This window comes from Pteropus vampyrus, unplaced genomic scaffold (genome assembly GCF_000151845.1).
Source record: "Pteropus vampyrus isolate Shadow unplaced genomic scaffold, Pvam_2.0 Scaffold283, whole genome shotgun sequence".
Taxonomy (NCBI): Eukaryota; Metazoa; Chordata; class Mammalia; order Chiroptera; family Pteropodidae; genus Pteropus; species Pteropus vampyrus.
This window is the reverse complement of record NW_011889064.1, coordinates 2,166,324-2,189,452: the sequence shown is the minus strand read 5'-3', so window position 1 is coordinate 2,189,452 and position 23,129 is coordinate 2,166,324. Positions and strand designations below refer to the sequence as shown.

The window sequence follows — 23,129 nt, the reverse complement described above, 5'->3', positions numbered from 1 at the left end:
TACTTCCTCTGCTTATCACATTAGTCCTGAATATAGTCTTCCTTAGTGTTTTAACTAGTACAGAATAATTTTTTCTTTAACACTTCGTTTGGACATCTCTTGCATGTGTACTTTTAAAGTGAGAGCTCATCCAAGAACTTTCTTTTAGCCTCAGAATCAAGTGTTTTTCCTTTGCTTTCTTCTCCAGATCACTCTCTCTTACCCTTCACCTGATAAGAGGCAGAATCAGGATTTAACTCTGAACCGTCTGTGGAGCCTGAGCCTTTAACTACTATGCTATATTATACCCGTATTATCTGAAAATGTGTCAATGGCTAAGCCATTAATTAAAATGTAACCAATAACAGAACCTTGAGATCTCTATCCAACTGCCTATCAATCAATAAAGCAGAAGAAGAAGAAAATTTTACTAATATTAGGACATAATCCTTTTAAAGGTAAAATCATGACGGTCAAAGATAAACAAAGCAAGACCCTAGTTAAAGATTTTGCTCTGTAATATACTATTGCAATAGACAAGGGTCCATCAGGAGAGGGTGAGCAGTTCAGTAAAGTCAGAGGAGTGATAAATTACAAAAAAGCAAGAAGGTGGGGTTGGTCTGTGTGAAACCATCTGGGTTTGCTAGGCTCTTACCCTCCCAGAGACTAGGAGACAGGGACCCCACATTCAGGTGTTAGCGGGAACAAACAGCAAACTCTTTTGACCACCTTGGGTTTCCTCAGGCAGGCACTTCAAGTTGGCTAGGGTCATCCTAGGGATGTAGCCAAAACCTCTTGGAACCTATGTTACAGTTTTGTTCCAGTCTCCACAGGAGAAGTTTGAGGCCACGTTAAAAAAGGATTCTGAGGAGCCTAGCTACAGTTGGGCAAGGAGAGAATCTTTGTCAGCTCTCCCATAATATAAAAGAATATGTGTCAAATACTCGTTAATGGCAGAACCAGTAAAATGTTATGATCAATTCAAAGGAGAACTCAAACTGCTCCACCTTTACAGGGGCTGAAATGGTTTTACACATAGAGGAAAAACTGGAAAAACTGGTTGCCACCCACAGGCACTCCTGCATTTTAATGAAAGGAATTATTTACATTACTATCAGTTTCCTATAAGTCAACTTCTGTCTCTACAGACTTATGACACAGCCCGATCAAAAAAAAGCTAGCAAAGGTGCACCTGCCTGCGAAATCAAATAATCCCCAACAGTTCCAGCATTCCATTGAAAGGATATCCAGTAATCTCTCTTACCCATTTCAAAATCTTCCAGTTTCTCCCTACGCCAAGGTCAAACAGCAGTAAAAGTGAGTTCAGAAAATTAGAAAGACGAACAGCAGCAATAATCAAGGATCTAGCTATACAGAATTAAGATGGTCAGGTTAAGTGGTTGGGTTCCTAAACTCTGAAGACTGATTGCCTGGGCTCCCTGAAATCTCAGCTTTGTCACAGGTGGTTGGGTCACCTTGAGCAATTTTACTTAACTTCCTTGTGCTTCAATTTCCTCATCTGTAAGACAGGCATAACAATAAGTATCTACTGCATAACTGAGTTAATAATTAACTGGTAAAGCGTCAGTTAAATGATATCTATTGTTATTGTGCCTCTTTGGAGCCTGTGGTCATGAAAGCATGTCTATCTTTACTCTAGAAGGTAATGTCTGACTAACCTCAGAATTCTATTTTGATCATAAATTCTACACTAAAATGAACATTAATGTTTTCTCCCAAATTTCCCATTGCTTCCAGTAGACTAACAAGTTCCTCTTTGCCGAAGGTAAGATTCACGTGTAGAAAACATTAATCACCATTGCATCCTTTTATTTAAGAGATGACATACATTAGCATCAAGTATGAGATTCTCTTTATCAGGAGTGTTTAGCAGAAGTCAAAGTAGTTAAAATCTCCTATCACAATCACAGTTTGCCTCTGTGCCAGCCTGATCTCTGTACCAACAGCATCATCCATCTTCCCTTTAACTGGGCTGGTTATAATAACCTCAACACCATCACTTCAATGCCTTGTATTATTTTGTCTTCATTCAAACAATCTAACCACAAGTTACAGAGATTACAATTGAGGTTGCCAGGGGGGTGGGGCATGGGAAAAGCAGAAAGAGGCTGGTAAAAGGGTACAAAATTTCCATTATAAGATGAACAAGTTCTGAGGATCTGACCTGTAACATGTGACTATACTTGATAATACTGTACTGTATAATCAAAATTTTCTAAGAAAGTAGAACCTAAGTGTTCTCACACACACACACAAAAGTGAATATGTAAGATGATGGATATTTTAAATATCTCAATGGTGGAAATCTTTTCATAATATGTATGTATATCAAATCAACATGTTGTACACTTTAAATGTATTACAATTTTATTTGTCCATTATACCTCAATAAAGCTGAGGGGTGAAGGAGAATTATAAATTTGTAGAGAAGTGATGACACAAAGGAAGAAAACTTTAGGCTTTAGGGGTGACAAACTGTGGGGAGACAAACATATGGGGGGAAACTAATGGAAGGTTCAGGTTGTTTTAGTAAGGTCTGTTTTGTAGGTTCCTCTGGTGCCAGCTCTAGGCTGATAGGAGTCTGGAGTAGACTCCAGTGATTAAAAACCTCCTTTCCTTCCTGGTAGAGATGGAAGGCAGAGAGTTTTTCCTGTGTATCCCTCTCAATTGCCTTCTGTTCAAAATATTCCTTATGTCAAAGTGGCATGTCTGGAATAACAGAGTCTGAACCCCTTCACAGGGATACTTTGTAACAAATGGTGCTTCTCTTTGGCTTTTTTTTTTTTCTCAAATGTTTCATTTGAACCAGTTACATTCTTTTGTTGCTTTATTTTGTCTCTGATAAAATTTCATCCAGTTTCATGATGAGACTGAAATAAGGATGAGAGTCACAGCCTCGAGTAATGTGGTGTCTATTCTAAAACCTGCTCACGTGACCATCTAAGCTTTATTTGGTTACTCACTTCTAAAAATGGACAAAACAAACAAACAAACAAACAAACACCAGTCAAATTTTCCTAAGGATGAGCTTTTTATCTATACTTTCTAACATTTAAGGATTTCTCCCTGAGACATATTACCAGTAATAGTTTAAATAAATTCCAGAGTCCAAGATTAAGGCAAATTGAAAATCAACATAACAATTTTTAAAATATCGACACCCAATAATTCAACTCCCTGGGAATAATTCCACAGAAAACAATACTAAATATGGGCAAAGATGACAAAATTGTATTCTGCAACATTATGTATAATAGTGAGCATTTGAAAACAAACAAAATATTTCAAAGTAGTTGCCTGGTGGAATAATTGCAGCGTTTTCATTCACTGGACTTACGAAGCCATTAAAAATTCCGTTTACGAAATGTTTGTTGGTATGGAGACCTAGTTATAATAGATGTTAAATGGAAAAAGCAAGTCACAAAACTATAATATTTTGACTATGTAAAACCATGTTCATCTTTCATTTATTGAAAGATCCATCTGATCGAAAGAAATATTCAAATCAGCTTAAGCAAAAAAAAAAAAAAAATACAAGGGCACAAGGAGTATCCTGGACCCCAGGAGGTAAGTGGAGAGCTCTCAGGAACCAGGGCCTCGTGTTTCCCAATTCTAGTTCCTTCATCACTTTCTCTGCACATCCGCTTTTTCTCATCTGCTGCATGAGACCCAAATATGACCTTCCAGTTGAAACACCCAACTAGATTCTCCGTAACGCAATTCCAAATTTCCGGCATATAGAATTGAATTGGCCTACCTTGTCCAATCGGATATGATTAGGGGTCATCTGATCCACCTGGCTGCAGGGGTGCATCTTGGTAGGTGTGTTATCGGGGCAGCATGAAGAAGAAGCAGTGAGCTGGGCAGACACCTGGTAGCTAGCTGTTATTGTCATAGAGGAAAGAAATATCCCAAATTTTTAACAGTATTTATCACTGAATAACTGGATCACGGTGGTCTTTATGTATGCTATTTTATGTTTTACAAGTTTTCTACAATGTGTTGTTTTAGAATCGAGAGAAAAGTGATTTTTTTAATATATATGACATGTATTGAGTCCTGTCTGTATTACGTGCCAGCTTATTGGGTAGGCAGATGTGAAGTTAAATGATTGATGGACATTCTTTGTCCTCAATGAACCTGCCTCCTTGTGCCAATTGCCCCTTCCTGTGTTCAGACTTACCTTGCCAAGACCTGGTGGGATTTTAATTGTTTTCCTCAACCAGTGTCATTAAGTTATGTAACTCTGAACTCCAATAATAACTGTAGCCGTACTATGTAATTCAGGTATTAATTGTATGCATTTGTTGATTCTTAAGTTGTTTCAAATGAATATATCTCGTTTTCCTAAAAAAAAAAAAAAAAAAAAAAAGCTATCAGTTTTTTGAAAAAAGAAAAACCATTTTTAATATTTCTTTAATAACCCTTGGGTTGGCTAGACTGATGCTTGTTATGTGCATAAACATAGGTTTGCTGGTTAAAATTCACTTTGAATCACCAGAGAACTGACTTTCCCACAACCACCCTCCCTTTACCTCTCATGGATCTGTTTGCCTAATATTTAAACAGCCAGTTCTTCCTTCACTTCTATGAAAATAGCTTTAATTCCTCTTTCACCATTCGCACTTCCTTTATCTTCACCTTTTGACCAACCAGCACTCACGGTTTCATGATCACGAGTATGGCCATGAATGTCTATTTCAGTTAAGCATTTGGATAGAGTGTAAAATCATATTTAAGTATATGTACATTAATATTCTATTCCTAAAATTCTGACATATGGTCTTTAAATGAGTTATTGTGACTTTTACTATGGCTGGGGTTAGAATTCGTTTTTAAAGCTTTCCAGTTGTTCCATTTGAATATAATCTTTAAATCCTATAGGAAAAGTAACGTGATATAGTGTGAAGCCTGAAAACCCAGGGTTTGGATCTTAGCTCAACTGATAGGGACCACTAGCAAGATACTTTACCTCTCTGAGCCTCACTTTCCTCATTTGAAAAGTAGGAAACATAACACCTGCCTCTCAGTGTTGTTAAGATTAAATATGTATATAATACCGATCGCATGTTAAGTGGTCAGTAAACATTTGCTGAAGTGCCGAAATGGAAAGAAAGTTAAAAACTATCAGAAACACCCACATAATTGTCTTGAAGGGCAATGAGACTCTTTGTTAAAAGATACAGAACTTTTAGAGTCAGCTCTTGCGGGCAGAGGTCAGCCTCTCCTTCAGTTAAAAGGCTGGGGGTGGGGCTTAACAAGGAAGTGGCAATTCTTCCCTAAGCCTCCCTTCAGCCTCAGTCCTAAACTAAGAGGCTACACTCGGATGGGGACTTAGATCACTCGAGCCTTCCTAAATGAGAAGCCAAGAAGACTTGGTGAAAGTTTCCTCTTAGATTTCGTGGAGAGAGACTCAAGTATAGAAATATTCTCACTGCCACCTCCCTGAAGCAAGACAAACCACTGACAGCTTCGAGACCAGGTAACACCAGGAGGCATCAGTCTTGATTCTCTGCCTTCCCAGGAGGACACGGTCGGGTCTCCAGTCCTGGTTTTACTAATGAGGCAATCTAACTAGAGGAGACATTTCCTGCGTCGATTAAAAAGTCCTTATCCTGTAAGGCTCAGAAAGCAAATGACAGCTAAAATCTGTTTTATTAGGATTTCAAGGAAAGAGAAAAAAATATTTAGGTTTCTCTTTTGTTTCTCCTTTGCTACAGAAGGTTGAGGCGATAGTTCAGTTAAGATGTAACTAGCTGAATCATTTTTAACATGATGCAGTTCTCTGTCTTTGAATATATGACAAGGTATGTGATGATATGACGGTGGGTCGTGGTGATGCTGACCCTCTCCCCTAGAGCAGGGAGGGGGCTGAGGACAGGAATCCTAGGTTTGAGCTCAGAGTCCTGAGCACCTTGTGGGCACTTGGGCACCAGGTCTAGTCCTGGAAGACCCCCAAAAGACTTCCTTGAGTACCAGGCCCAGGTAACAAGGGATCCCTCTGTCTCCCCTCTAGAAACCTCCCTCCTTTCTACTCCCTCTGTCCTACCATCAGAGCCTTAGTCCTTTTGTTTGATTAGTATGACCCAAGGCTCTGTCTCTCAGTTTAGCTTCTATTGTAGAAAGTTCAGGCATTTTACCACATTCCACATTTCACCCTTAGGATTAAAGAACATGTCATACTGGGAGATAAGAAACTGGGGAGAAAGAATGAAGACACTCAAAGGTCTGAAGTTCGGAGGAGGAAGGAAAAGGGAGGGCAGACTGCCTCTAACCGGCATAGGGGGGCATAGGTTACTCAAAGGGAGGCTCAAGGCAACCAGACCAAATTTAGCTCATCATTTGGTCTGGGAACCTCCCTCGGAGATGATCGTCTACACTGGTGAGTTACACGGGGCCTCATCTGTGTGTCCAGAGCAGTGGAAGCCAGCTCTTTCGCTGAACCTCTTGCCCAGGGCGCCTCCACGCCCCTCGCACCTGGGACAGGCCAACACAGAGTGAACTAAGCGTCAGTTCTGTCCAGCTCACCTCGGGGGCTAGTCATGCAGCCTCTGCGTGGAACCGTGAAGGATGCACAAGAGTTGTTTCCTCCATTCACACATCCACTACCTGCCACAGGAAGGGAAGTGAAATCTAACCTCAACAAACAAATCCAGAGCTAGAAAAATCCCAAAGATGTGTCTGGAAATAACAGAGAGTTTGGTGCTTCCCCTGCAGCCTCGGGCTCCCCGGCTGAACACACCGTACCCACCAGGCCGCCCTTCTCTGCCAGACTCCTAAAGGACAGGCTGTGGGGAAACCCCAAGGACTTTAGCCATTTGAGAGGTAGGGGGGAAAGGAACTTTCTGGAAGGAAAAAGAGGCCAACAAATGAAGCTCTGTGACCTTGCTTTTGAGAGTAGTTTGGTGAGGTTTGCTACAGATAAGGAGAGAGTAGGTACACATAGGGCAATAGAAGTGGGGTTGTGAGCCATGAGTCACTGAATTAGAAGGAGCCTCACAGGTCTTACTGCTGAGCTAGTTCTCTCCTCCCAGCTCTGAACCAGTGCTCAGGGGGCCCCACTCAGGGCTTCGTTTCCATAAAAATTAGCATGAAACTTATGGTGTAAATTTCCAGAAAAGTTGGGCTTTTTCTTTAAACGGGAATAGCTGAGAGCAGAAGGAATCCAACATATGATACATTAACTCTCTGCTGCTGTAAAATGAGACTCAGCTATACATTTTACAAAAGCTCTCCCTTAATTTACAATGAGGATTAGTAGGAGAAAAAACTCTACACTTGTTAAATGCATTGAAAGCGTCGTAACTAATACTTTTATGTCTCCACGCATTCTCTTTTAGCCAAGTGCTTTCCGGGCCCTGGTCAGAGCACCCGCCCCCTTCACCCACTCAGCAGGGTTGCCTCATTCATTGGGGGACCATTGCCTGAGCACTGCTGTGCTCTCTGCTTCTCTCTCATCCTTGGCCTTGCCTGTTGATTGAGCCCAATACTCCCTTCTTTTCTAGCCTATGACACAACAAAAATATCTGCTTTCACGAAATGGAAAATAACTTCTTTCACAAAGGTCAAAATGCGCTCCATCTTGACCTCAGCGATTTGCCTCCTCTTCTGATGTTGCTCCTGAATGAACATTCAGCAAACTTGTTTCTTAAAGAAATCCAACCCTTCCTTTTTTCAACAATGGCGCGCACACACACACACACAATTTCAAAGTCCTCATAATACATTAGAAGATTTGGGTTTAACTTAGATGGTAGTTTCTTCGGAAGCATAGTATTATGGCTTGAAGAGAGGGCTCACGGACCTCCCCAAGTATATAGCTCCTGTAGGTCCCAAATGTACTACCTGCCACAGCATCCCGAGCTGCACAATTCAAATGGATGCTTCAATCCGGAAACCTCATAAATCCTCTCCTGACACATTCCAGCTCTGGGCTCTTGCCTGGGCTCATCCCCTTCCATGCCAAGTGGTTGCCCAGACTCCTGACCACATGTCTCACTCTTGCCTCATCCTTTCTGGCTCATTCTCTTGTTTATTGTCTCAAGTTGCTCAGTCTTGACCCTTGGTCCCCTTTACTCCCTTACACCTACCTCAAGTCTCAATATTTCTAAGCAACATCTTTCATTCACAGGGTTGCCAGATTTGCATAAAAATATAAGATGCCCAGTTAAGTTTCATTTCCGATAAACAAATAATTTTTTTTAATGCAGGTGGTCCCCAACTTAGTGATGATTTGACTTATGGTTTTACGACTTTACTATAGTGCAAAAGCGATATACGTAGTAAAATTACATGAGATAGTCAAACACTTCGTTATAAAATAGGCTTTGTGTCAGATGACTTTTCCCAACTATAGGCTAATATAAGTGTTCAGAGCATGTTTAAGGTAGGCTGGGTCAAGCTATGATGCATTTTTGACTTATGGTATTGTCAACTTCCAATGGGTTTATCTGGACACAATCCAATCATAAGTTGAGGAGCATCAGTATAAGCATGTCCCATACAATATCTGGGACATACTTATACTAAGAAGTTGCATGTAGTTTATCTGAAATTCAAATTTGACTGGATATCCCATATTTTACCTGGCAGCTCTATAATCATTTTTCATTCATTCATCAAACATTTATGGAGAACTTACTATGTGTCAGGCATTGTGCTAGGTGCTAGAAAAGCCAGCCACATCTCGGTCTTCATATCTTACAGTATATATACTTTGCACACACACACAATAGATATAGATAGATGACAGATGACAGATAGATAGATAGATAGATAGATAGATAGATAGATAGATGAGATAGATGATAGATGATAGATAGATAGAAAGGCAGACACACATATGTATGACTATAAGAAACTATAGGGAAAGAGCCATCTGTGCCTACCCCATGCCTCCCGGCACAAACAGAATAGATGCTCAGTAAAGGTGCATTGAGTTTCACCCCTGTCTCTCCTGACCTACAGAGAGTAGATGGCCCACAGGTAGGAGGATGCATGAGAACTTTGTTGTTGCAGGCCCACCATGTGCACCACCAGTGCGTGTGACCTGGAGGAGATCTCCCTTGATGATGACGACCCAAACACCATAGAATTCAAAATCCTGGAGTTCTATGTCAAACACCATGTCTTCAAGAACACCTCTGCTGTCTTCTCACCAAAGCGGCTGAGAACAAGAAGTCTGTCTCAGAAAGGACTGGGGAGCTGGTCAGCAAACGAGTCACGGACACAGGTATCCTGGCCTTGCAGAAATTCCCGATCCAGTGAGAAATCCATAAGCCTTGCCAAGAAAAAGTCTTCTTGGAGAACACTCTTTGGAGTAATAGAGAAGGAAGAAGACTCACAGAGCTCGCCTTCGGAGACTCAAGCTGTGGCGCTAGGGGCGGCAGAATATCAAGGCAGTCTTCACGGTCAGCAGTGGTCTAGGACCCTTTCTAATGTGGAGCAGTGCTTAGAGCCCGAAGGTAGGATTTTGGGGCAATTCTTTCTCTCCCTCAACCAAATCTCTCCCTTCTCTGTGTGCATGGTAGTTCTTCTCTTCCCGGCTGACAATGTGGCCTTAGGCAGGGCACTCGCTGTGCCTTCGCTTTCCAAGTTATTAATATTCAGTAATATTTGCTCTAATTTTCTCAAGACTGAACAAAAAGGAAGAGGATGGCATTGAAGGGCAACAGGACTTGTTTTCTGGCTCCACTGCCTGTAAATGAGCTTATGCCCAAATTCCTAAACCTCCATGCCAAAGATCGATGTAAAGGAAAGAGCTCAGGATGGGCTCGCCGTTGCTCTTCCTGGAGTAAGCCAACTCACTTCTTGGCACCTCTGTGCTTCCGTCTGTACATTGGGGTACCCCACCCTCCCCACCTCTTAGGGCAAATGGAAAGATCAGGTAGCTATGTACAAACATACTTTTCAAAGTTTAAAACATTCTAAAAAAAAAAAAACTGAGAAGTATTTGACACACTTTTCCCTCAGTGGGAAGATACATTCTATTGACTAAAACGTTTTCACAAAAGTCTTCATCACAGAGCGTTGCCCTTCGTCCACAAACTTTGCATAAGCGTCTTCCTCCCCTTCAACAACACCTAGTGCCCAATGCCCAGATTTAGAAGAAAATCCCCCTCCTGCTGGGCTGATTGGATTGTGTAACTTGTCAATAATTAGTCAACAGGTGGCAGTCATGTCTCAATTTTTTAAATGTAGTGACTGTCCTGGCTTGAAAAGTCATCTCGCATGTGGACAATATTAGATCATTCATCGTGATCAAGAACACTCCCATTTCCCATTAGACACAGAATTTTAGAACAGGAGGGTCAGATTACCTGGGGTACTCCTCCTCTCCCCCGTGGTACGGCAGCCACCCGCTGGGCGTGGTCTCTGAGCTCTGGAGCAAGCAGAAGAGTTTCAGGGCACCTACATAGGCTCTTCTTCTTGGCCTGTTCTTTAGACTTTGCCAGGAGACAGAGGAAGATTTTACAGACTTTCATCTTCTGGCTTTTGTGAGACAAATGACATCCTGTATTTCCATACTACTGAAGTGTCATTTGACCTTTTTTATTTCCTAAAATTTCAAGATCTCTCTATACATAGATAGCTCTTAAAAAAGGAGACATGATCGCCTCCTAAGGAGGCTTAGCTTTGAACATTCGTGTACAGTTATCCTCTCTTCTCACCTTTCTCTTTCCTCACTTTCTTGTTTAGTTAAATATGTGGGTGGTTAGTTGGTTTTATGGTTGGTGTGAGCCTCGCATTCTATTTCTATTTTGCCCCATATAAATCAGAGCTCAGCAGTTGGCTTCACCTGGGTTCTTTTAACTAAAGGTCATGATGGAGCCCGGGCTGCCATTTGCAGGACTCAGACAACAGGCTTAATTGACAACTTTTTAGAAACTGCCAGCCCAGATTCTTTCGCTTGTGAATCTTTTATTTCTCTGGAGCTGTGATTCACTACATGTGGAATGCTGCAGTTAGGATTAGGCTCAGTGACATATAGTGGAAAATTCCAATAACTGTGGTTAAAGAATATAGAGGTTATTTTTCTCTCCCATTAAAAGAAGACCAAAGTTTGGCAGCCCAGGCCTGATACGGCCACTCCATAGTCATTAGGGAATCTTATTCTACTGTCCCTCAGTCGGTGGCTTCCAGCCTCACAGTGACCTTATATTCCAAAGTGGCTGCTGGGACACCAGCCCATCCTGCCTACATTTCAAGCAAGAAAATAGAGGAGGCAAGGGAAGGACAAAAGGGCATCTCCTGGATAATTCAGCTCCTTTTTGGAGAGCGTTCTTAAAACTGCACCCAGCTCCTTACATCTCACTGGGCACTCCTTACTGCAAGGGAGACTGGGAAATGTAGTTTTTTGCGTGTGGGTCCACTGCTGCCTCTGACATTCCAGGGGTCTGTTACTAAGGAAGAAGAAAATGGATACTGGGTGGGAAATTGCTGTCTCGGCCATGTGAAAACCTCTCCCAAACTCCCTGCCCCTTCCCTTTAAAGCAAATGCCTCGGGCCAAAGGCCAAATGGCACCTTCCCAACTCTGCTCCCCTCTCTCCTTGGCTCCACAATGACCCCCAAAATAGACTCCAAAGGATGGGCTGCCTTTCTGTTCTCTTTCTGCCCCCATTTAACTTTTCATTGCTTATGAGATGGAACCTACTCTGACAGAAAGGGAATCTTGTCTTTTTCCAGTGTTTAAAATTAAGGCATTCAGAATGGGAATCTTAACTATAGCCAGTTCATTCGAATCAAAATGTGTTTGCTTATAGTTTTTCCTGCATGTATTTCATCTGCACCCATCACTCCGTGCCCACTGATTTATAGAAATCGATAAAATGAACACAGGTTAAGTCAGACTGTGTGCTTCTGTACCTGCTGGAGGTCTTGTGATTGCCCCGCCACTTGGGGGCAGGGGGGCTGGGGGATGACAAGGGACAGTCTTTGGGGCCTGTATCTGCCTTCTCTGGGTACAAGATGGGCACAGCGTGACTTCTGGTGAGAGAGCCATGCACTGATGGCCCTAGACAGGCTGCACCAGGATACCGAGGTAGAAAATGAAGCTTTCTTTTCCCTTCTGTGGACGCTGCAGAGGAAGGTTCTCATCGGCTTTGGGATGCGCCCCCTTGCCATTTCCTTGCCAGAGGCCATCGGTGGCCAGAATCCAAGAGGAGGCCGGTTGGGCTGCAATAAGGCGATTTAAAAGTGGAAAGTATATTTGTTTTGGTTGTTAGAATAGGAAGAAAATGCAGTGGGCCTCTGTACTTGACCTCTATTCTTTTTTCTTTAATTACCTTATCCATTTTTGAACCCTATGGATGGAGCATAAAACATATGGCTTTTTAAGGAAGCCGTTATGCCTTTTTTTAGAGGGCGGCATTACAAACAAAGCATTTGTCTCTGTGGCCTTTCAGTGAATGCCAGCAGTGGAAGGGAGAGCACCGAAGCTCTCGTGTTGTGGAGGAGCCCAGGGAGAGAGGATCGGAACTCACTTTGGCAGCTCCGCAAGGTGTCAAAACCGCGTTTCATGTGACACAATCTCTCCTGAGACTCAGGCCTTGCCTCTTACCTATCCTGGTTTATAAAGCCTAGGGATTCCCCTGGCACACAAACCTCCCAGCCAAAACTCTTCCTTCAAGTCTGTGAGTTAAATAGTATTATTTTGCAAACATTATGTGATAAGCCAGCTTCATATGGCTTTGAAGACAGGCCTTGTACAAGCTTCTAAAAGTTAAGAACTTAGTAATGAATCGACAATAAAAATTGTACTCCCAAACAACTCAGCAATACCGCCTGTTCACCCCACCGACTCCACCCCCTGCCAATGGCAAAGCGACTTGTCTTTCACAGGCTTTGACGTTCAGGGGGCCAATGTCATTTAAACCTTCATATTTCAAAATGCTTTATTCTATAGTTGTGTGTGCAAACACATACTCTATCCCTGTATTCAACATTCTCGAAGTCCATGGTTTGCATTTTGTGTGTCCTTGTTTCCTATCAGCCCTAATGGGATGTTTCCCAGAAGACCTGGAGGAGAGAGGACTCTATAAGCAAGGGCAGTTCAGTGTTTACTTGGTAATAGACTTGAGTAATGAATATGGCCTGAGAGCAGGGATATTTCTCTTTCCTTAGTGACCAACCCCAATGGCTTGTCAAACTATTGAATGCCCTTCTAGGCACATAAGGGCCAGCTCTCCAAGATATAAAGGATGTCCAAAACGACAACAACAACAACAACAAAAAGAATAAAAATAAAAGCATAATGAGCATTCCCTCAAGCAAAGAACTAAGCACTCTCTTTTGTGTTCCTTCCTTCGCAAAGGGGAAAGGGGACCCTAATTTTGCAAGACTTCAAAAAGAGGGTGCAGAAGGGCAACTGTTTCAAGGTGGCAATTATTCCTCTGTGGACTCCTCCCCAATCCCAGCCTCTGCCAGGCAACTGCCAGTGTTTTTTGAAGAATGGGCCTCCCCCCAACACATGCTCCCAGGCAGTTTCCTCTCACTCTAGGCTGGCCTTTTCATTTCGAGCAACTGTGCATACCAATGAGCCAGACCAAGTTCTTCTGGGAAGGGCTTCTCAGCACCGTTTTGTCTTGTTTCAGATGTGGACCCCAAGGTTGTTTCCATCGCCAACCGAGTTGCTGAAATTGTTTATTCCTGGCCACCGCCAGAAGAGCACACCCAGGGAGGAAACTTCAAGACCAAAGGGAGTGTGGTACCACAGGCTTTCCACCTGCAGGCCCAGGGCTCCCAGTCTAGAGCTGCAAGTCCTAAGAAAGGTAAACTTCCCTCAGAGTGTTTGTGTTGGGCTGGTGTTTTCTAGGCAGAGGTATACAAGCATTTATGTATTTATTCGGCTTAGCGCTCTGGGACTTAGGAATCTCTGCTGACCTGAACCAAAGTCATGGCAGCAACATGCTGGAGGCCTTGACCTTCAGCTTAGAGACCAGCCCAAGCAAAGGGGAGTGTGCCAGCAGATGGAAGCGACTGGCCAAGCTCACTGCTAAGTCCAAAGAAAAGTCTATGGAAAGGAGGAAGTACAAAATGTGCAGTCAACTCTGTCCATTTTCCCCCTTCCTGGGGGAAATGCAGTATTAGATTTAATCGTGTTAGCAATGGCCACGGACCAGTTTGCTCATGCGAGAGCCTAGGGTGTAGATGGAGCACCAGCCCTGGAAGTTATAACATTGCCTTCGGCTCCTGTGAAAGAGCAGGGGTAGGGTGGGAGGGGTGGGGCATCAGACATCAGGTCTGGTGCAACACATGAAGCAGGACAGAGGAGTAGTGACCAGACTGGGTCATTTGTCACCGTAACTGTAGCAATAGCTGGGACTATAAGTCCCATCAGACTTGCAGGAATCTGGAGTTTAGGGGAACAGGACCACGCGCCACAGGAAGGGAAGTTCAGTCCTGCACTCCCTCACTAATGACAGTCCTTACTCATGGCTGACATTCCCCAAACTCCAGCAGAGGATGAGGGGGCAGAGGTGGCTCCTGGGTCTGTAGCATGGCAAAGCACAGGGCAAAAGTTTTCCCTCCAAAGGTGTAGTGTCTCCTCACCCTGAAAGTGGAGTTTGTCCACCCTGTGCTGTACTCTTGGGACCACAAACTATCACAGGGGCTTGGGGTAGGGGTGGGGTGGGGGGTGGAGGAGGAAAGGACTCTCTGAGTCTGCTGAAAAGAGAGTGTCGTCTCCACTTCATTGCTCTCATGTGTCTGAGCAATGCAAAACAAAACACCCACACCAAGCTAAAGCTGAGGCTCTTATCCTCTGTGCACGTGAGACATTGGGGCCACTGGCCCAGCAGCTTCCCTGGAGAGAGGCTGCAGCAGCAGTGAAAGCCACACATGGGCGCTGGAGATACGCATTCTTTCTTCTCCCAGGTGACCTGAGTCTCAGACTTCCTACTTACCTTGCCCTTCTCTTGACCTTTTTGGGACGTGACATCTTACATTAATTTCTTGGCCTCTCTTTCACTCTTATCTGGGACAAATATGAGGACTCCATGACTTCAGAGATAGTTCCATAAGTAAAAAATGCTGTTCTCTCAGTAACTGGCTTTTTCTCTGTTTGGATTCTGTGCTATAGCAATGACCATTTATTTCCCTCATGTTTCATTGTTAGACATTTGAGACAAGAAAAATCCTACCCCACGTCCCCCGTTCCAACATACACACCACACACCAACTGTAGCTGTCTCTCTCTCCGTCTGCATTTTGGCCCTTGCAGTAGGGGAACTTATTAACTTTATTTATTTATACCTCACCTTGTTTTAAAGACACAGCCTACAGAGCACACATTTTGGTAAGGTAAAATAAATCAAAGTTGAAAAATAATGTAAAAAAGAAAACAACAGCAAGAAAATAAGATGGGTTTAGGAATGAGTTTAATTCTCAAAATGCAGGCCAGGAGGGCTGTACCCCCCTCTTAAATGAGGCCACGAATTTGGCTATTTCTAGCACTGTTCAAGGGGGAATATAATCAATATCTTTAGAGATGGAATCATGTGTAGTGGAACTAACATCTTCAACAACATTTTTATGGCAAATAAAGTGATGAATTTCACGGTGAGAATTGAGGGCTGAAGGAAGAAAGAATAATAAGAAAGGGAAAGAGGGGACTGTAGGAGAGGATGTCTGGAACGGTTTGTGTCTGATCAGAAAAGGGGAGGTAAGATTTAATTTGCCAAAATTACAAAGCACTTGTCTTCCTCAATTCCTGGGAAAACTTAAGACTTTTTTTTTTTTTCTTGAAAGAAATAACAGATTTTCCCCTGACAGATGGAGAAGACCAAATAGCCAAAATCGTTGAGCTGCTGAAATTCTCAGGGGATCAGTTGGAAAGAGAGGTATAGAGCTTCTTAAACGAACATGATTTCTTTCTGCGCCCACACACCGCTCCATGAGAACAGAATTGTACTCCAGGTTGTATTCCTTTTCAAGGTTCTGGTTTCCACTTAGCCCTAAATTTTATTTCCCTTGGAGTCAAAATTCTTCATGCTGGCGGCATCTCAAAAATGAATCACTTTGGAAAACATAAGTAAACCTTCTGGAGCCTCCTTGGAATTTTTGGAAATGAGAAAAGTAACTTTTTGTTATTATAAGAAAAGACACCAATAAATTAGAATTTGCTGAATAGAATTCTGAACCTAGTTCCCCATGTAACTGATCCTCAGGGAAGTTTAGACTTTTGCATTTGCCCTGCAGCCTGGATATCTGTTTCTCACAGCTGCTCCAAGGCTGGAGCCCTTTCTGAAATCTCCCCCGAGTGGCTGGACTGTTCTCTGCTCAAAGTCGGGTTACTGGGGAGGTGGGTTACTGTGACTTAGAGGATTTGGATTTCCTGCCATTTGGAAGTCGAGACTCGTCATTCCAATCAGGCACATGTGAGAGGTGCTTTCTGAATGCCATCTCGTCCGTGTCCGTCACCCGCAGACCATCAAGTAGTCTCTAGGGTTGCTTTGTCAATCGAGGGCTGGCCTGGGGACCCATTTCCTTGTTTTGCCAGGATTCACGGGCAGGAAGTCGGGCCTTGGGGATGGCCAGCCATGCTACCCCAGCCACAACATCCTCTCCTCATGCCTTTGTCAGAGGTGTGCCCAGAGGGTGGTGACAGGGTGGTGAAGGGCATGGCAGATGGTACAGAATGAGAAACAGTGAGAAAACCCCAGGATATTAGACTAAAGAGAATGGAGTGTAGGAACTTCAGGGCCACAAGTAGGAGTGCAGAGGAAGCAGAAAATAAAACATGGTACATGATTTAAGGACACCCCCTGTGTTTTCTAGAACTGCCACCAATGGATAGGAGTGGCGGGGAAACTGATAACTCCCCATTTTAAGAACAAATTTTCTAGCACTTAGGGCTGTCCTTCGGAGCCAAGGGCTGCCTCCTGAAGGAATGATCTCCTATCACTAGACGAATTTCAAGCAGATGCCAATAACCAGCCAGCAGCCCAGTACCTGAACTGGGGGAATCCATCAGATGTTCTCAGAGGTCCTTTACAGCTCAAACCTTCCGTGGCTCTCACAACCACCTCCACCTTGGCCTCCCTAGGCAGTGACTTGCAGCAGGTCAGGGAGGCCAGGGGCAGGAGGAGGGATGAAAGCCACCCCTCTGGTCATGAAGAGAGATGCTTTCATTTTCACCCACAAATTACCACTTAAAAACACATCAATGTGCCAATACACTCTCTTCATGATTTGAGGTGATGCTTTACATTATTTATGTAGAACACATGACTGTTCTTCTTTCTTCATGGACCCCCCAGTAGAGGATCTGGCAGGAACGGAAGGAAGGTCTGACTCGTGCTGTGTGGGTATGAGTTCCCACCAGAGTGGGCCAGTGAAGAAGGCCCCCGCCATGGCTGCAGAGCATCTGCAAAGCCCCTCGTCCCCGAGAACTTGTGCAGGCTCACCCTGCACCTCCCTGCGATGCCACAGACCCAGCTGCACTGGAAAGGGGCAGGGGAGAGGGAGAGGCAGAGGCCCTCTTGAAAGATGTTTCTTGCTGGCATTTGGATTCTGGCCAAGTCCAGTCTTCTCGCTGAGTTTTTGAGTGTAGCTTCTTCAGCTAGGTCACTGAATAAGAGGCGTCCGTTCTCAGTATGGAGGACACTGGTCATTTCCGCTTCAGATTTGCAGTTTGGATAGGCCCCTGCGTCTCATGGAAGTTGGGGGATGGGCTGGGTGCACTAAAATCTTTCCATAGCATTTGCCTCATCCCCAGAATATCACTTTTATAAACCTGCTCAGTTTATATCATTCCCCACGCACAGAACTAGAGGATTTTCAAATAAACCTTTATTTAGTCCTCGCTCACTAAGACATTTCTGTTTTCAATGACAACCATCATATTAATAGACATTGACTGCAAGGATGGCTTTAAAAGAAGATGAGTTCTGCCTTTAGGACACAAGCCTTGTTTTTTTCCTAAAGCAGCAGAAGCAATATTTATTTTTTTTGTTAGAGGTAGGGTAGTCCAAAGGAAGTAGAGCAGAGAGATACTAGGGGAGGTAAAATAGAACAGCTAGAACATGGAAAGGAATCAATGGATTAGAATTTTTCTTTTTTTTAAGTGAACATGTGTACCCCAGGGAATCTTCCCTGAGGCCCCTCTACTCTCACCGCGTCCTGAAAAATTACTAAAATTTGGAAAGCACTTCTTCATGTCAAGTACCGTGCTGAGCATTTTCCTGTTACCCTAGAGGGTAGGTACTGTCGTCATTCCTGCTAAAGTGACAAAACTGAAGCTGAGAGCTTAAGTAATTTTCCCAAGATTGCACAGCTGAAAGGAGGAGCGGAGGTTTGAGCCAAGATAGTGATTTCCAGGCTTCAGTCTGTCCCTGACACAATCTCTAACAAAGCATCTATATTGTTTTGCTATACAAATTGTATTGCAGTTGTCACTAGACTGTGAGCCCCTTGAGTGAGGGCGTGGATCCTAATCAGCCACAGTACCTGTCCTTTGTAAGTGCTCAGGAAACATTCACTGAATGTCGAATGAATGGGCTGCTCTGTTATATCACTGATCGTCCAGAGGAAATGAATTCAGAGCAGGCACATGCCTGGTCCGGTTCTGTAGGACATTGTGCCACGACTGAAACTAGAACCCATTGTTTTCCACTGGGTGTTTTCATGGCCCGCTGTTAAGCTAGAGAGTCTGCCTCAATAGCCCAAGCTGCTCTACCAAATGCTTATCTTCTTGTACGCAGCTGAAGAAAGACAAGGCTTTGATGAACAGCTTCCGGGATGGGCTGACCTACTCTGTTTTCAAGACCATCACAGACCAGTTCCTAAGAGGTATAGATACCAGGGGAGAATCAGAAGTTAAAGCTCAGGGCTTTAAGGCTGCTCTTGCAATAGACGTCATGGCCAAGCTCACCGCCATCGACAACCACCCCATGAACAAGATGCTAGGCTTTGGAACCAAGTACCTGAAAGAGAATTTTTCGTCCTGGGTCCAGCAGCATGGCGGATGGGTAAGTACATCCTATTTAAAAAATACATCTTCCCAGATCTCAGAGTAGATGGGATGAAACATTTTTTTGTTTCGTTTTGTTTTTTAAGTGAAGGGAACACATCTGTGAAGCAGTTCTCATGGGTTTAGGACACTTGAGTGGCAAGAGATATATCCCATTGACGGGAACATATTTTTAGTGATTATCTTTATCACCAATAAATATTTACTGAGCTCCCAAAGGGAACATGGGTATGTGTGTCAGGGGAGAGGGACTGGTCAGATGTAACAGGAAATGAGATGTTGAGATATAAAATGTTTAGATAGATGTAATTTCTGTTTTCACAAATTTTGCAGGCAGCAGAAGTCTGGCAGGGAGACAAGGAGAGGCAGACAGTTCCTCATACTCTCAGATGTGGGCATAATCCTCACGCAGAGATTCAAGGTTCATGACATTTTGTCATTGCTGCTTGGGCCCAGCATTTTGATGGGGACATTTAGATACAAACTCAAAAGCAAACAGTTACATTTTCATCTGTTTTTAATGACCTGATCTCCTTTATTCCCATTCCTTGAGATAGCCTTCAAACTGCCATGTTCAAATAGCCTCATAAGGTCAACCTCGTCAAAATACTTTACTCCAGAGCTTTAAATCTCAAGAGGCCTAGGGCATTTTTGTCTGTTTAAGCCCTTCCTGGGAGGACAGGCCTTTGCCCCACATGATTCTTAGCCCTTTCCACGGGGATGCTCAGGGGCCAGCAGCAGGGTCAGTCTGCTCTCAGCATGGCCCAGCATGACCCTGAGGCCTCCAAATAGGCTTAGTCTCTTGGCCACCAGAAGAAAAGTACAGCTGATCTTTCTAAGGGGCTGAAGTATCTCCCATGGTCGTCAGTGGATGCCCACTGAACTCACTCAATCTTCAGTTCTTCCCCATTTTCCACTTTTGCACCAGATGTGATAACCCTTAAGTCGCTGTTCTGAACAACTAAGGCTCTTAAGTGTTCCAAGTTCAAGCAGTCTTAACTTGTGCTAAGAGTATAGATTCTTTGACCTTATATTTAGGACCCCCTCAAGTCCTTCCTCTGTCCCAGAGCCTTTCCTGGCCACTCCAGCTCAAGATCCTCACCAGCTCTGAACCTCATAACACTTCATGTTTGCACTATAATTACATACAGGAAATCACCATCATTGTTGGTCCACTTAATATATTTTCCAGAAAGATTATAAGTATCAATTGGGTTCATGGGCCAGTTCTCCAAAGTCTATTTAGTTAATTAATGTAGCTGAAATGCCAAAAGTGTCCTACAAACAATGGCAATTCTACAGCAAAAGCACAAGCAACAAAAGAAAAAATAAATTGGACTACGTCAAAATTAAAAAGTTTTCTGCTTCAAAGGACACCATCAAGAAAGTGAAGACAACTCAGAGAATGGAAAAATATTTGGGAATTGTATATCTGATAAGGGACTTGTATTCAGAATATATAGTGAACTTGTTCAACTGAACAATAAAAAGACAAATAATCTGATTTTTAGAGAGGCAATGGATTTGAATAGACATTTCTCTAAAGAAGATATACAAATGGCTTCTGAAAAGATGGTTGCTTGATACTTTCATTTCAATATTAGGGAAATGTAAATCAAAACCATAATGAGATACCATTTCACACCTACTAACATGGTTAAAATAAAAAAGGCAAGTGTTGGTGAAGACATGGAGAAATTTGAGCCCTCCTACACTGCTGGTTGTCTTCTAAAATGGTCCGGCCTCTTTGGGTAACAATTTGGCAGTTCCCCAAAATGTTCAACATAGAGTTACCAGTTCCACTCTTAGGTTTATACCCCTAAAAATTGAAAACAAATGTTCACATAAAAACTTGTACATGAATGTTCATAGCAGTATTCATTATTCATAAGCCAAAAAGTGGAAACGACCCCAATATTCATCAATGATGAATGATGAAAAGCCAAATGTGGTATATCCGTACAATGGAATATTATTCAATGATAAAAACAAATGAACTGATGGATGGATGAAGTCAGACAAAAAGGCCATCATCTATTACATGATTCCATTTATACAAAATGTCCCAACAGGCAAATTCATAGAGAGATGAGTGATTTCCTGGGGCTTTGGAGAGAAGGAATGGTTGAATGACTGCTAATGAAAAGGAGTTTCTTTTGTTCTAAAATCAGATAGAGGTGATGGTTTGCACAGTCCTATGAATATACTAGAAGCCAATGAAATACATACGTTAAAAGGATGACTTATAGTATATTTCAATAAATTTGTTATGAAAAATCGTGGTTCTAATAAGCAAATAAAAAGAGGAAAGACAAAAGAACATAAACATTTTTATTATTTTTTTAATTTGGCTGCTGTTGCTAGAGAGAAAAACACTTCTAATTAGAGAAAACAGATGGATTTGTCAGTAGAAATAATAAAGGGAATTTTCAAAGGCTTTAGAATTTGATGGTGCTAGTTCTTCATCATTTGTAGTTTTAATTCAAAATTTATTAGTTTCCTTTGCCAGGTCATCATAAATTTTAATTCCAAGTCTTGGACATAATTAGGTTTAATTTGGAGCACGAAGTTGGAAATTAAAAGAGGAAGAAAAAGGAATGAGAGAGAAAGAACCAAGTTTTCCAAAGTGACAAAGAAAGAGTTGCAAAGAATAAAGAAGGATGTTGATAAAAAAAATATCTTTAAGCTGTTATGAGCTACAGATGTGTGAAGTGGACTGAGACCTGTGTTCCGTTTCCCTGAATAGGAAAAAAAAGATGACACCAGGTGGCAAGCCTCTAGGACTTCCATTGGCCTCAGTTTTTTTTTTTTTTATTTTGGTGGCTCTCTGGGATGTCCTTGTAGTGGTGTGGAAGGAAGAAAACTATTCCTAGGCTTTTAGGAGCTCAGGGTTCATTCCTACTTATCTCAGTACTCCACATTTCATAAAAGTGCATCTAACCTTCCCAACTAAATTGCAAACCTGTGAGGGCAGGATTATGTATTTTATGCCTCTTCTCTCTCACAGCTCCCGTTACTTTTATATACAACACATATGTTCAGCCAATACTTATAGAATAATGAATCAACCAATCAAATGAATGAATAACAACTCTGTTTACAAAGCATGCTAAACAAACTACCATGAGATTTTAATTCACTCCTTGGCCCTGTTTCCTCACTGTGGAGTACAATCCATGTAATTACCCAGCGGTCCTGCCACCTCACTCATTAGCACTCTGAAAGGAGAGGTGCACACTCTCCGTAATCATTGATCTTTCCAGATGTACTCTTTTGAATTTTAAATACGGCATCAAAGCCTTTTCCCATCTAGCCTGTTTGCCTTAGATGGGTAACCTACATTCTTAGCTGATGTTTTCCTTTCAAGCATACCGAGGATGGCAGTCACCTTTCCAAGCCCTCCCCAACCCCTAACACAATCTCTGAGCCTTGGGTCATACCCAGAATAACAGGCATATGTTTTCACTTCAACAGTGAATCAAACATGGAATTTTAAGAATCTATTTCTCTTTCTCCCTTCTAGGAAAAAGTACTTGGGATACCACATGAAGAAGTAGACTGAAACATCAGATGTGTAGTCTGGAATTCTCATTGGCCAACTGTGGTCCTGTGTACATCAGTCTCAGCAGAGACTCCAGGAGAAAATAAAAATATACATGGCAGATGGAGCATTGAAGTTTTCGAAACCTTATTCCTGTGAACCAAAGAGGCATCAGGAGAAGTCTTGTTCATCTGAGCTCATACACTGTAGTAGCATGGCCTTGACATCCATGTTTCTCAGGCTCTCCACTAAGAGTGTGGGGAAGTCTAGAAGGACAAGTGGTAATTTTCCTTTCAAATATTCAGAACAAACCATCATCCTACCTCTGCCGGCCAACTTAGGAAACGTGTGTTACAGACATTCACTGAGCTCATGAGGGCAAAATGATAAATTGTGCATGTGCCTACTCTTTGGTTTCCAGTACTATTTATTTTTTAAACTATACTTGGGATGGCTTAATAATGACATTGTTTCAAGCCTACCTTTAAGATGTTGCTGTTCATATTGGTAGACATAGCTCAAAGAGACTCTCGAGTTTACTGCTATAGCTACTAGTTTGGGGAGATATTGCCATATCTTGACTCACTTCCCTGGGAGAATTCTTTGGCAGTTTAAAA

The 23,129-nt window shown here is 42.6% G+C and overlaps 1 protein-coding gene across 4 annotated transcripts; it reads left to right on the top strand.

The window, feature by feature from the left end:
* Positions 1–5,308: 5,308 nt before the first annotated feature.
* On the top strand, positions 5,309–22,918 carry BCL2L14 (BCL2 like 14). 4 transcript variants are annotated; one of them, XM_011376032.2, is made up of 6 exons: positions 5,309–5,482; positions 9,019–9,464; positions 13,594–13,770; positions 15,773–15,840; positions 18,703–18,969; positions 22,495–22,918. In XM_011376032.2, exons 2-6 carry the CDS (start codon positions 9,026–9,028, stop codon positions 22,531–22,533), a joined length of 990 nt encoding a protein of 329 aa, XP_011374334.1. In that variant the 5' UTR covers positions 5,309–5,482; positions 9,019–9,025; the 3' UTR covers positions 22,534–22,918. The 4 variants fall into 4 exon arrangements, with proteins under 4 accessions (XP_011374334.1, XP_023376658.1, XP_023376657.1 ...); XM_023520890.1 differs by having other exon boundaries at positions 15,749–15,840; XM_023520889.1 differs by lacking the exon at positions 22,495–22,918 and adding an exon at positions 19,305–20,298.
* The last annotated feature ends 211 nt before the right edge of the window (positions 22,919–23,129 follow it).